The 15,473-nt window shown below is 42.5% G+C and overlaps 1 protein-coding gene across 7 annotated transcripts in view; it reads right to left on the bottom strand.

Annotated features, from left to right (window-relative positions):
- The window catches only part of LARP4 (La ribonucleoprotein 4), a 49,477-nt gene extending 34,253 nt beyond the window's left edge, over window positions 1-15,224 (bottom strand). For 2 of the 7 annotated variants that reach the window (XM_032212347.1, XM_032212352.1), the window contains exons 1-3: window positions 14,920-15,221; window positions 925-1,030; window positions 300-447 (exon numbers count right to left, since the gene is read on the bottom strand). In XM_032212347.1, the coding sequence (XP_032068238.1) occupies window positions 300-447; window positions 925-1,005 (229 nt within the window). In that variant the 5' untranslated portion in view covers window positions 1,006-1,030; window positions 14,920-15,221. Of the gene's footprint in view, window positions 1-299; window positions 448-924; window positions 1,035-14,919 lie in introns of all 7 variants that reach the window. The other 5 variants (XM_032212353.1, XM_032212348.1, XM_032212349.1 and 2 more) reach the window with 5 other exon arrangements.
- Window positions 15,225-15,473: the final 249 nt, after the last annotated feature.

The following is a 15,473-nucleotide window of genomic DNA, read 5'->3' as shown; positions in this document are numbered from 1 at the left end:
AAGTCAAGAGATCATTTCTGTACATTTAGCAACATGATCCCCTCTTAGCGCGATACTTGGTCATCACTGGGCCACTATAATTACAGTCCTAAGAGAATTAGCCTTAATATTCAAATATCTTAACTAACTTTTCCGAAGTTAATTCCTGTTAGATGCCATTAGCATTCAGTAGCTATCACAGGCTGTTCAATAACAAGATTTGCTTCTTACTATTAAATGCTGGTACTAGTGTTACATCTAAAATTCAAAACTAAGAAAGGAATTAAGAAGCATTTAGATATATCAACCTGACATCTTACCTTCTGTACAATTACCCTGCACAGTTGCTGCCTCTTGCCATGATTGCTCAGTGCCGTTAGGTACTGCTGCAGCTTCTGGGTTTCCCTGCATGCTTTCTTGCCATACCTTTGCATTAGGATTTAAGCTGGCACCTTTCGAGGTTACCTGCTGAGAAAACAGAAGATATGCATTAGAAAATAATAAAAACTTCAGAAAATAACTTTGGGTTGTTTTTATTGCTCTTTGCTGTTCAATCATTCTACTCAGGCAGAGTTTAACAAATACACTTGTGATTTATCATTGCATGCAATTTAGTACATTTAAGTTCCATGTTATTCCTCAATCTCAAAGCACTCAGTTTAGAGTATACAAATACTGTTAAGTTCTTCTGGTCATTCAACCATCCGCACATCTCTGGTTTTACTGCTGGCATGCAGTAAAGCCCAGTTCTTCAAAATTTTAGGGTGTCGTTTCCAAACACCTCCCTCCCCTGCAACCTTGCTTACAGTCTTTTCACTCTCTTTTGTGAAAGCCCAAACCTTATACACTGAAATAACACTTTCCTGAACAAAATCACATCTCAAAATACAACATAAGAAAAGCCTCTTTATTAAGGTAGCATAACAGTACTAAACAAGCACTGACCATCTTGCCACAGAGAAGCACAAGCCAGAGAATAAGGAAGTTGAATTTCCAGAGTCTAGCCTTCTGGAGTCTCTCTAGCATCAAGGAGTAGTTTTAGTACCATCCCCTGTCCATAGAACAGAAAAAAATAGGACATAAGGAAACAATTTGGATGGCCATTAGTATACTTTTGCTTCTATACACGTTCAAAAATTTTAACAGCTGTATAGTTTTGCAACTAATAAACTACCTACACAATTTGTCCTAACATCTCTCCATTATGATTTTTAAAGGAGTTATTTTGCAAAAGTAACCCATGCTCAGATTGTATTTAAAATTGAGTTTCATCTATATTTTCCCTTAACATTTGCCCCAAAAACATTCTTAAAGAATTAAATTAATGTATAAAACTTTAAAACAAGACTGATCTCCACATTAATTCTACAACAATCATCTAATTAATTAACCTGGGACAGCAAAAAACCAGAACTTAATTAGTGCATCCTTGTTTCATAACATTAGTTTCCAGAAGCACCTATGTTTCTGATCAAACAGAAGTTTCTACATACTGTGTAACTATTATAAAACCCGATTTAATTGGCTAATGTACAAAAAAGTGCATTCCAAAGGCAGAAAATCACATAAAAATGATTGGCATGGAAAACAATGCTATTTAGTCATTATATTTTAAGTATAAAGTATAATAAGTGTTCAACACAAGAATTCCAATATTCCTAAAAAGAGTAGGAGTAAAATAAATGTTTGCTGAGTATTCCTCAGGCATAGAAATAAGGATAGCTTTTTTTGCAGGATTCATTTAGTTCTGGATTCTACAATAGGACTGACATTACCTATGTGTCATTCAGTATTAGAAAAAGTACACTTTAATGTAATTATAGAAATTGGATGCAGATATAATAAAAAGTACACCCTCAGCCTCAGGTATATTAATGTTTTGGCTATATACAGGCCAATGGGCATTCTTAAAAATAAAATAGAATTTTAATATATGGGCATTTAATAATGCCCAATGTTTTATGTAGAACTGGCCCAACATGTCCAAGAAAAGGCAATAAACAACATGTGCTCGCTTATCTACCTCTTCTAGCAAAAGTGCCTTGATTTTGAACAATTCAGTGAATCCTTACCAACAGCATTGCTCCTTATCGTTCTGAAATACTCTCATTTTTAAAAGAGCAGTCCTAATCCACAATCTTACAAGTGAGCAAATAATAATGCTATAAAGGTAACTACTGCACATATTTTGAAATGACTAGTAGCTTTTTTATAGTTGGCAGGACTTTCTTATACTACTACTTTTTGAGGGTTTGAAATAATTTATAAGAATAAACATTTTAACTGGAAATTAAATTGATGTTTACTAACAATATTTAATGAATAAACTCAAACCATAATTAAAATCATGGTTTCTTTGTACACATTTCCTGCTTCTTTTAGCAATCCCAAATTTTTATATATAAGATTCAACTGAAATCTAAAGCCAACACTAGCTTACTTTTACAATGTGCTGACAACTCATGACTGAGCAGCCTTGAAAACAAAAAATAGTGTTGTATGTCCAAGTATTCAATAGTTTGGATTAAGAACCTGTTACACAAGGCTATCTTTCAGTGAAAATATTTCATAATACAGCTTCTATTTTTATGCAGCCTATATCAGTCTATAATACTTTCCCCTTTTTAAATATTTAAATTATTGCGAGGACTTCCGGTCTGGCGTCACGCTGGTGCGAGTTGCCGACAGATCCTCTGCTCGGTTCGCAAAAAATAAAAATAAAAATACATATAACCCCTTTGGATATAACTGATTATGAATAAATATAGTCCTTGATTCACAATTGGGACTGGGAAATTAATTTTTAATATACTGAAATTCATCATACCCTCCAGAAGATATAACAAAAAAAACAGCAATACTTTTCTACCTATTATAATTCCTCTGTTGTTGCTATAAATAGCATTTTAAAAGCACAACTATCTTCTCAACAAAAGCACTATTGGTTGATAAATTATGCGACAACCATGTGTGAATCTGGTCAATGTCTTGTTCACTGTTGTTACTTGATTAAGTCACAAAGGTTTGGAAATTGAACAATCTGTATTCTCATATCAATTATAAAAAAATTGCCCAAGTTGCTATGGAGAATAGATTTACAGTCACAATTGAGCCCAAAATTTCTTTTTCCAAAACAAGACAACTGCTAAGCAAGTTTTGCCCCATTTTACAACCTTTCTTGCCATAGTTGTTAAGTGAATCACTGCAGTTATTAAGTTAATAACACAGCTGTAAAGTGAATCTGACTTTCCCATTGACTTTGCTTGCCAGAGGGTTACAAAAGGTGATGACATGATCCTGGAACACTGCAACTGTCATAAATACATACCAGTTGCCAAGTGTCTGACTTTTGATCATGTGACCATAGGGATACTGCAGTGGTAGTGTAAAATTGTCATAAGTCATTTTTTTCAGTGCCATTGTAACTTTGAACAGACACTAAATGAAACGCTGTAAATCAAGAACTGTCTGTATAGGTAAAGTTTTAGAACTAGAATGAATTCATCCTATGTGTGTTCTCAAGGCCCACAAAAGAAGAATAACAGAATGCATTGTAACGAATGCTTCTTTACTGCAAGGTATGAGTTTGGTAAATTAAACTCGTTTAAATACTTAACATATTTTCCATATCTTACATAAATTAAAATCACATTCTCCTACTTTCTACCAAAATCAATCATCCAATCATACTTTTAAACAAATGAAGCATGATGATGACCATTGGCTTACCTGAAAAGTCATTTTCTGTACGCTGAGAGGAGAGTCCAAGTATGGGTTAAACTCAGCCAATCTGCCCAGGACTGAATCGAAACTTTAGCCATGCCTCTGGTGTTGCCTTGACTGCTAGATTTTTCAATGAAGGCATGGATCTGTGCAAGTTGAAAGGTAGTCTAAGTAAGACTGAAAAGTTCTGAACCTTAGAAATCTGTGGTGGGCCTTGCGGATAGGTACATGCAGGTAAGCCTCCTTCAGTTCTATGGATGTTAAAAGGTCCCCGGGCCTGATGCAGCCCAAGATGGACTGGAGGGACTTCATCTTGAACCTTTTGTATGCTATGTGGTTGTTTAGCTATTTTAGATCTAATATGCCCCTCCACACACACCCGAGTTCTTTGGGACAAGGAACAGAATGGAATAAAACCCTGTCCCTTAATGACCGGGTGGAAACGGTTCTATGGCCCTGATCTCCGAGGTGAAGGATCTCCTGTTCTATGAGAGCCTTTTTGACAGGGCAGGAGGGGGTTGGGTACCAGATGAAGTGACGAGGTGGGGGTAAAACAAATTCTAGTGTCAGACCTATGCAAATCGTTTGTAGGACCCACTGGTCCGATGGGATGTGCTCCCATTGGGCACAGAACAGCTGAAGACGCACTCCAATGGGAGCCATCCGATGGTGGTCATGTATACTGGCAGAAATGTCTGGAACCAACCCCGCCCCCACGAAAGGCCGCTTAGAGAAATTCTGCTCGTGGCCTCTGTCACAAAAGGACTGACGATCCTGAGACCGGTCAGCGTTCTGGGAGTAGGGCCTCTGGTAGGAGCCAGAAGTGGAAGGCTGGTCTGAGGCCCGAAAGGGCTGCTTCCTATAAAAGTTGGAAACCTTACGTTCAGATTTTTTGGTGACCAAAGGCATAACCTTCTTTTTGTCCTTATTCTCTATAAGGACTAGATCTAGCACCTCCCGAAAAAGCTTATCCCTCTTGAACAGGGCGGAAGCGAGCTTCCACTTTGACCTCATGTCCACATTCCAATGTCTAAGCCATAAGAGGTGATGACGTTAGAAGCTAGGGCCCTAGACACAAACTTGGCAGCATTCAAGGTGGCATCCGCCATGTATTCAGTAGCCGCAATAATCTTGTTGACATCCTGTCTGAGTCTGCTATCCTCACCTGGGAGTTTGGTGAGTACCTGTCTCAGCCAAAGGAGAGAGGCTCTGGAAAGGAAGGAAGCAGAGGGGGACATCTTAATCGCCCAAGAAGTTGCCTGATGAATTTTATGGCAGGCTTTCTCTGCTCTCTTGTCCTCTGCCTTGAGCCCCTCCAGTAGGTCAGGAGGAAGCACCGAGAAAGAAGTGAGTGCAGCCACTGGAGCATCCACAGGGGGCAGCTTCAGCAAGTCTATCAGACTAGCATCCACCATATATAGTTTCCTGTCACTACCACTAGGGGTGGAAAGGGTACCCGGCTGTTCCCATTACTTCTGTACTACCTTGAGGAATAATTTGGGCACTATTTCCTGAGCCTGAACCGGTTTCTCGAACAGGCCCTCACTGAGGTCCGAGGGATCAGGAGCCGCCTGGTCCGGGGTGGCATAGCCCAAATGGGTAGAGGTCTTAGCTTTATTCAATATAGTCTTGAAATTAGTATGCTTGAACAAACCGGTGAAAGCGGGCTTATCGGGTATAGCAGATTCATCCCATGAGAAGTCTGGCTCAGGGTTGGGCATGATATCTTCCTCCCAGGCAGAATCTTCACTATCCAGCAAGGAATGGGGAGAGGCAGGCCATGGGGCCTTTAGAACCTCCTTGGGGGGAGCCAGGGCCTGTAGAACCTCCTTGGGGGGAGCCAGGGCCCGAGAGTGGTGGGTCTTGTGCGGGCGATTGGCCCGCTGGAGCATCCCGTTCTCAATCCCCTGGGAGATGGCCCTAGCAATGTCCTGCATCTCAACAGAAAGATTGGGGCCCCGATCCCCCACAGGGCGACCCCTAATGGAAGGTTGATCCACTGGGAATTGTGGTGCCAGATGGCTCGTGGGAGCTGGATCCTCCTTTCTCTCAGATAGGCATTCAAAGTGGTCTGCTTGGTCAGCCATTGAGGGTCCTGGGAAGCCTGGGGAAGCTGCCATAGCTAGCAAGGCCTGAGGGGAGAATTCCTGCCCTTCCGCTTCACTCTCAGAGATGAGAGGCCTTTGCCCTCTGGTGAGGAATCCCTGGGAAGGGACCGATTGGAAGCCTGAGCCTGCTGCTAGGCGTTGTGGAATTGACCTTCTGGCGACGAAGGGCATCCTTATCGAGGCCTGGCCCTAGCTGCTTATCCTGCCTAGTGTAAGGCTTGCTTGCTTTTAGAGTTCCTGGTCGCTTTGCTAGCCTGCCTGGAAAGAACCCTGCTGGTAGAGGGGCTTGGCTGGCTAATATCCCTTGGGCCCTGCTCCGCCATTTCAGCGATCTTGGGGTGACTGGAAGGGAACTAGGGACCTAGCAACCCTGGATCAATGCCCTAGCACTCCTGAGGTGGAGGCACTGAAGGCGGCAGCCAGATGGACCTAGTGTAAGCAGAGGCCAGTAGATCAATCAATCACTCCCAGCACCAGCGCAGATCGAGAAGTTACGCACCTGATCACTGAGGCCAAGAGAATGCCTGAGCCGCAGGGAATCAATTTCAAGACCCTGCACGGACAAGCAGTCTGACATGGTGATCTGCTGTGAGAATGATAGAAATGCACTGGCAGGCAAGAAAAATGTGGGGAAAACGTGAAAACAAAATGCTGGCCGTGCCAAAAATTGATCCAAAATGGCCACCAGAAGTAGTTAAAGAAGCCTGCCGAGGCTCCGCACCAGCAGCCGGCTCCTCCAAGCGAGCACGGACAGCAGCAATGAAAACCCATGCAGGGAACATGATCGTACAGGCAAGAAAAACAGCACGATCACATGGGCATTGGCTCTCTGACCCCACGCTTTAACCAGCAGCTGCCTGCAACCTCCACAGCGCCCGAGCGAGCCCAGGACACCGTGGGAGCTGGGAATGGTGAGGGAGGACGAGAAACAAAAGGGCAATAAAAAACTCTTCTCACCGCTCCTGCTCTCTAGAGAAGGAATGGGAAGGAAAATCTTAAGGTAACAGCAAAAAAATGGAATTAGAGAGTCCAAGCAATCTGTAAAGGACTGAGAGAAAAATAAAACATATCCACTGGCAACACCAGAGGCATGGCTAAAGTTTCAATTCAGTCCTGGGAAGATTGGCTGAGATTAACCCATGCTTGGACTCTTCAAGCAGCGTATAGGAAAATCTCACACATGTATATATTTTTGCTTTAGTTCTAGGCAGATTTAAGTAATGCTTTATCTGACATCAACATCCCATAAGCGACTTGACACATCATTCAGGTGATCATTATCAGCCCAAATAATAAAGAAATTCAAGGTGTTTAATATCGGTGCACCAAAATTTAATTTTGACTAGAAAATCCATCATTCTCCTTCATACTTTCAGTTCTGGTGGTAATAAGCCACAACCTGAAAATATTCATCAGCATTTCCCAATATGGCTCAGGCAATGCCAGTACTTAAATTATCATAAAATCAAGCGCTACATCTTAGATAAATTCTAAACACTGTAAGACAAAAGCATCAGTAACCTATCAGTACGGGACTTAAGCTAGTTTTCTGAGAAGATTTACAGGCAATAGTTTACGTTTGAAGATATTCTAAATTGTATTTGTTGATCTCTCAGATTTTATGTAACGATCACATCTGTTTCATGGATAAATTGCAACAAAGGAAGGAAAGATATATGACAAATATTAGTGGATTTAAAAATTAGTTAATGTTTGCTTAGGAGAATCAACTTTATTCACTATCAGATTAGTTATGATACATAATATTCAAGTGCAGAAAACCAATAGGTTCTGGCTTCAAACAAAGCCAGAATCATTTGAACTTTCCTAGAAAAGGCAGAGTTAAACAAAATGTTTTATTTAGACAATTTAAAGGAACTTCTTAGGTTGTTTTGTATGGACAAAACTCAAATCCAGCTTTGTTGACACCAAAAGATTTAAATATCTAACTTTAAGAACACAAGAGAGTATTTTATTTAAAAACTCAAGCAAACTAGTTGCATAACTGATAATGAAGGGTTGACTTTTAACTCAGCAATTCAGTTAATATTTAAAGTGCAAGATTTAAAATTGCCTTCAAAGGACTATAGGCAAGAGTGCATGTATGTTTCTTCCATTATAACTGCCAAATATGACAAAATTTACTTATATCTGCTCTTCAAATCTATCAGTGTATTTTAATCAATTTGAACAAAGAATTCAACCACTCAGCAACAAGAGGCTCCCCTCATTTACGACCTCATACAAGAGGGTAGAGCGGACCTGGCGTGCATTACGGAGACCTGGTTGGGCCATGATGGGGGTGTTCCCCTTAGTGAATTATGCCCACCAGGCTTCCAGGCGTTTCACCAGCCGAGAGCCCAGGGCAGGAGTGGGGGGGGTGGCAGTGGTTATTAGGGAAAGTCTCAGACCTCAGGAAGTCACTGTGTCTCAGATAGGTGGGTGTGAGTCCCTTTTTGTGAAATAGGGCCTTGGAGTTCAGGTGGGCCTTTTTGTTATGTACCTGTCTCCCTGCTACGTTTCATCGGCCCTGCCGGAGCTGCTGAATGTGTTAGCGGGATTGGCGGTTGATTTCCCCAGGCTTATGATCCTGGGGGATTTCAATCTGCCTTCCATTGGCGAGACATCTGAGTCAGCTCGGAAGTTCATGGCTTCCATGACAGCTATGGACCTAACTCATTTAATTCAAGACCCCACCCATAATGGGGGACACAGGCTCGGACTGATTTTTGTCTCTGGGCACTGGATGAATGATCTAGATTTAGGGGATATTTCTATCCAACCCTTGTCATGGTCAGATCATTTCATCAGGCTTGACTTCCATACTGCTACCCCTCACCACAGGGAGGCAGAACAGACTAGATGGTTTCCCCCCAGGTGCCTGAGGGACCCTGAAAGATTCCTGATGGAGCTTGGGACTTTTCCTGAATCCCTTGCTCACAACTCGACCGAAGCCCTAGTGGAACCCTGGGATAGGGCGGCCATTGGGGCTTTGGATCGTGATGTGCCTTTGCGGCCTCTGACCCGGTGTCGATCCCGGGTAGCTCCCTGGTTTACCGAGGAGCTCCGGGAGATGAAATGTTGGAAAAGATGCCTAGAGAGTGGTTGGAGCAATAGCAATAGCAATAGCAGTAGACTTATATACCGCTTCATAGGCCTTTCAGGCCTCTCTAAGCGGTTTACAGAGAGTCAGCATATTGCTCCCAACAATCTGGGTCCTCATTTTACCCACCTCGGAAGGATGGAAGGCTGAGTCAACCCTGAGCCGGTGAGATTTGAACCGCTGACCTGCTGATCTAGCAGTAGCCTGCAGTGCTGCATTTAACCACTGCGCCACCTTGGCTCTTCCAAGGGAGGGCCAGCCGGTCCAAATCTGATCGAACACTCATAAGAATTCATATTAAATCCTACTTAGTGGTGATAAAAGCGGCAAAACGGCAACATTTTTCCGCTCTTATCGCGTCCGCAGATAAACTACCCAGCCGCCCTGTTTAGGGTGACCCGCTCCTTACTTAACCAAGGAGCTGGGAAAGACCCTTTGCAAGGTAGAACTGAAGAATTTGTTCAGTATCTGCAGGATAAAATCGCTCAGATCCGGACAGGCTTGGACTTGACTGGGTAGATTCGGGTGAGTCGACGGGGATGAATCTTGTGGAGACCATCTGGGATGAGTTTGATCCTGTGACCCCCGAGGGCATGGACAGGATTATGGGGAGACTCAGTGCTGCCACTTGTGTGCTGGACCCGTGTCCCTCTTGGTTAGTCTCAGCTTCCCGGGAGGTGACACAAGGCTGGCTCCAGGCTCCCAACACTTCATTGAGAGAGGGGTTCCTTCCCACCACCTTGAAGGAGGTGGTGGTGAGGCCTCTCCTTAAGAAGCCTTCCCTGGACCCAGCTTCTTTAGCCAACTATCGCCTGGTCTCCAACCTTCGCTTTATAGCGAAGGTTGTTGAGAGTGCGGTAGCACGTCAGCTTCCCCAGTCCCTGGATGAAGCTGTCTACCTGGATCCGTTTCAGTTGGGTTTCAGGCCCGGATACAGCACGGAGACGGCATTGGTCACGTTGGTCTATGATCTCTGGTGGGCCTGGGACAGGGGCTGCTCCTCTGTCCTGGTCCTATTAGACCTCTCAGCGGCTTTCGCTACCATCGACCATGGTATCCTACTGCGACGACTCGGGGGGTTGGGAGTGGGGGGCACCGTTTTACGGTGGTTCTCCTCCTGTCGGATCAGTCGCAGTTTGTGTTGACTGGAGGGCAGGGATCGACCCCGAGGCACGTCACTTGTGGGGTGCCCAGGGGTCGGTTCTCTCACCCCTCCTGTTCAACATATATATGAAACCACTGGGTGAGATCACCGTGGTTTTGGGGTACGGTATCACCAATATGCTGATGATACCCAACTTTTCATGCCATGCCAACGTGCCATCGGCCAGACAGTGTCGGCTAGCGACCCCCAGGGGGAGAGCCTTCTCTGTGGGAGCGCCTTCCCTCTGGAATGAGCTGCCCCCGGAGCTTCGTATAATCCCCGACCTCCGGTCCTTCCGACACGCCCTAAAAAGTTGCCTTTTCCAGCAAGCCAGCCTGGCCTGAACAAAACAAAATAAATTATTGATTATTGTTATTTTTAATTTTTTTAAAAAAAATGTTATTGTCAATTCTAATTGGGTTTGTTTGAGATATTCTATTTAATTTCTTTTTAACTTTTGTATTATGTGTTTCTTTTAATGTTGTACGCCGCCCTGAGTCCTTGAGAGAAGGGCGGCATATAAATCTAATAAGCCTAAACCTAAGAAATGTTCTTGACTTAACAGCTGTAGTAAACTGTATTACATTTTCTTTCCAGATTTTTTTTCTACAGGCAGCAAATAAACAGCAAGAGCTGTTTTGAATCTTTTATAATCCAGCATCCTGTTCCTCAAAATGTTTAGCATAATGTTGATGAGACAGCCACAAAAATAACGTGACAAACAACATTTTCTATTGTTCTTCAGTATTAAAATTGTATTAAAATTAATATAGATGAGCTAAACCATCTACCTTAATTAGACCATGCTGATGCAGCATACAATTTTTAAAAATCTTTAGTTTTCGTTCAACATCATGAGCACATTTCTTGTACCATTCCAAAATCTACTTTGGGGGGAGGGGGGATCATAAAACTCTCCCAAGTTTGAGTTAAAATAAACATTAACATGATACCATCACCCTATCACAATCTCTGTAGAACACTTCTTGAACATATACAGTATTTTTTCTGGGGTTATACAGTTACCATACAAGACCAAAAAAATGTGGGGTTTCTTTTAAGGTGCCACATATATATCAACCACACCTACACCAGATCTTTTCTATCAGGCATATCTTCCTTAATAACCCAAGTTTATGTCGGTGGAGATGCCAAGGATTATATTTTTATAGTCTTCAATATTTTAAATCAAGAAGAGATAGCTATTTTCTCACCAGTTTTAAATTAGATGAATAGTAAATATTGTGTTAGAAAAAGGAGAAAATGCTCATATAGTTTCTAGGCAACCATGTATGTATTGACTGAAGCTTTAAGATGAAGTTGTATAGTTCACAAAAGGCCACAAACTGTATCTTCCTTCCTTCAACTACAGAGCTGCTAGTCACAGCAGAGAAAAGACAACCATGAATTCAGGATTCAATGCTAAGATGGCCACATTCAAAGTAAAACTAATCCAGAATTGCTATGAATTATCTCTGCATTACTCCCCCAATAGCAAAAGTCACTAAACCAGCCAGAAAATAATGCCAATTTTCTTTTTTCAGGATTTTTATTTTGTTCCTTCTTTAACAATCCAAAGCACAGGTTCAATCTACCAGGAAGTATTTATCTCCTCTGTAATGCAGTTTGTTTAATATTTCTATTGCACAGGTACATTAACTATAACATATAAACCAGAATTATCAACAATTCTGGCATGCTGCTGTGGCCAATGTTCTAATTCAATCTGTACTATAACAAAATGTTATGTAATAATTTTATTCAACTTTGTCAAAAAGAACTGAATAATGGCAACTCATAAATACCAACATTTAGTAGATTTCAATACTCTGATTTTTGCATTCTTAAAAGCTCTCCAGAAAAAAGCCTTACTTGTAAAAAAGCGTATTTATAATTGTAGTTAAAAGTTTCTCAGAATTGTTACAGGTCTTTAAACATTAAAAAAATATTTTACATATTACAAAAAGCTGATAGTAAAAATTTAGGATTACAACTTTTCTAACAGCTGTAATCAAAATATCAGAATAAGTGTCTGCCTAAGTTTGTATGCCTTTTCCTGCCTTGGGAATATTTATCTTCACCTTCTTCAAAAGGATTAAGTTGCAAACTTTGAAAATCTTAATAGTAATAAATGATGAGTCATGGCACATCAGGGTATTACTTCTCTATAAGAACTGTGACAGCAGGATCAGTTATTCCTAGTTATCCCCATATTAAATGATTGCACATATTTCACTACAATAACATAAAAGTATTTTACTGCTAATAGTTATTACTCCATCTGATTTATTGTAGATACCTTTGTAAATTAGACTCATACTCTATAATTTTTTTATACACAACAGTCCTATTTCTTGGAAGAATTCATTGATTTAAGATGGGATCCTATACTCACTTACCTAGACTATAGCCCAAATGAATTCAGTGGGCCTTGTTTTAGAGCAAGCATATTTAGGTGCAGTTGGCATTTTGCATATCTTGAGTATAATAAGGTGGCAAACGTAATGTCATTTCACGTTAAGTCTGCATGCATCTATTTCTCACAGCCACGATAGTTTACCCATGAAGAATAAATTTCAGTTAAAGGTTTGATGTTAGGGAGTGTATGTATGTATGTATGTTATGTATGTATGTATGTGTGTGTATATATATATATATATATATATATATATATATATATATATATATATATATATATATATATATATACTTAAAGTCACAACCCCTGGTATGCCCAAGTGTGGGAGGAAGGTCACACTTCCACTCTCTGTCATTAGGCTCGTCACAAGAGTCCATCCAGACAGAAACCCAATATTTTTACTGTTGCCTTTGTTATATTTGTGTTTTTTTTTTATTTGTGCTGATAAATAAATAAAGGAAGACTAGTATAGATCTATTTCAAGCTATTTAGCTCTCATCAGCTAGTTCGAATCCCAGTAAGGATATGGCTAGCTGATGAGAGCTAAATAGCTTGAAATAGATCTATACTAGTCTTCCTTTATTTATTTATCAGCACAAATAAAAAAAAAACACAAATATAACAAAGGCAACAGTAAAAATATTGGGTTTCTGTCTGGATGGACTCTTGTGACGAGCCTAATGACAGAGAGTGGAAGTGTGACCTTCCTCCCACACTTGGGCATACCAGGGGTTGTGACTTTAAGTATATACCTCCCACCCTGGCTGGCTGATAAAAGGAGTCGTTCTCTGTAGCTCAAATGGTTAACTCCCTGCCTGGGAGGCAATAGAGCACAGGTTCGAATCCCAGTAAGGATATGGCTAGCTGATGAGAGCTAAATAGCTTGAAATAGATCTATACTAGTCTTCCTTTATTTATTTATCAGCACAAATAAAAAAAAAAACATATATATATATATATATATATATATATATATATATATATATATATATATACACACACACACACACACATACAAACACATATGTATGTATGCAGAAATCAATTAATTTGCAGAACAAGCTATCAAACAATAAGCTTTTTCCTATGTGTTATTTCCCAGAATCAGTCTCATGAACATTCATGAATAAAACTTTGTACCTTTAAGCCTGTTCTATAAAATAGACAACTCCAAACAAGTATTTTTAAATGATTTTAACTGACTAAATAATTATCTTAAAATGCTGTCTGTATTCGAACTTCACTGCAGTATAAAAACTTTTTCCATATGTTGCAATATATATGGAATCAAAAAGGCGAAACTGTGTTGCTCAGTTAAAACGAATATTCTGAAGCTCCTCCTTCAGCGATTTCTGAAGGATAGTAATAAGTTTAAATATCCAGCCTTAAAAGCCAGGTTAGCACCAAAAGCCTATTACCACTTTCCTCTTAAAAGCTCTGTTTATATGGGCACAGTTAAAACCAGTGCCACGTTGCTAAGTTACAGCTTTTACTAGTCTGACATTTCTACAATAAGAACAATACAATCTGGAATCTACTCAAAGCATTAGCCAGGCAAGGGAAAAAGAAAGCCAGCAGTCAGCTGACTATATATTGTACTCCTGCCATGTGCCTGCCGTTTTTTTTTTAAAGAGAGAGTTGGAAGTGGATGACCTCCCACATATTTTTTTTAATTTATTTTAGCAAGAGGCAAGATGGGAAACAGGGAGGCAGAAAAACGGCTTCCAAAACATTTCTTCCTCCTCGGCGCGGGCCTCAGATATGCGCGTAACCTTCACACGTGCCCGGCCATGTTCCAAGCAGCAGCCATCAGGGAGAACTTTTACGAAAGGTCATTGCGACGTCTCTCACGGCCTTCTCCTCTCGCCCAGGCTCTCTTCCACACCCCCACACCCTACCCCGAGCAATAGGCATGAGCAGCTAAGACAACCCGTCCACGGACACACGAAAACTCCTCGGAGCGGGTCCCCCGAACTGCGCTCTCCCTTAGGCCTAACTTCACCTTTACGCGGCAAGCCACACTTTCACATCCTGTCCCCCTTCGCCCACACGAGGCGCAGATCCCGGCCCCAGTTCACAGGCTTCCTTGGGCCGCTCGCGAAGCTTGACCTTGGGGAGGCCCAACCGCCGGCCCAGCGTGTCCGATTGGCGCTTGGGTCTCGAAACCCGCTTCGTCCCATTAACCCACGGCCGCCGCGTGATTCTCCTCCTCCTGCTCTTATGGCGCACCATGGCGGGCAAGTGCACCGGGAGCGCCGTCCCCCTCCAACCTCCCCCTCCTTTCCCGCCGGGAGACGACGACCCCCCTCCCACAAGAAACTCCCCCCCACCGGCGCCCACGCGCGCGAGGGGGGTATTTGCTGTGTCAGCCTCCATCCCCCCCTCAGCCGAGCGAGCGCGCGCTGCCTGGCGAGTCACGTGGCTCAACCCCCCCCCCACTCACCTCCATGAAGAGCAGCATCTTTTTTCCTCCAGCCTCCCTCCCACCGGCCAGTCCTTTGACCCTCCCGACCCCGACCGAAGCCCCCGCGAGGCGAGCCGCCGAGGTCGTCTTCCTCCACCACTGCCGGCAAGGAAAGCCTGACTCCGCGCAAAAAAAAAAAAAAAAAAGACGCGAGCTCCGCCTCCTCCGGCCTCCTTCTCCTTCCTGCCGCCGCTATCACTCCATTCACCACCAGGGCCGAGCCCCAGCAGCTGCCGCCGCCGCCACCACACGCAACCCTTCCCCGCCTCCCCTTCCGGGCCAACTTCCACAAATGCTTCCGGAGTACGAGCTGTTCACTGACAAGTCTTTAGAGAAATGACGCTCTGGTGACGAGCGGCCGCGCGAGCGTGGTAGCGGCAGAACGTACCATTAGTTGAAAGGAGGAGGGGGTTGCCATTCTTCCACCTGTTGTTCGCAGGAACCATTCTTTTTCGCCCGTAGGGAGCGTCGTTTGAAGGAATGTGAAAAACACCCGCAAGATACACGAACCGCCTTATTGTACCCAGCCAATC

Source organism: Thamnophis elegans, chromosome 2 (genome assembly GCF_009769535.1).
Source record: "Thamnophis elegans isolate rThaEle1 chromosome 2, rThaEle1.pri, whole genome shotgun sequence".
NCBI lineage: Eukaryota > Metazoa > Chordata > Lepidosauria > Squamata > Colubridae > Thamnophis > Thamnophis elegans.
Note: the sequence above shows the minus strand (reverse complement) of the source record. Positions and strands in the feature narration are given on the sequence as shown.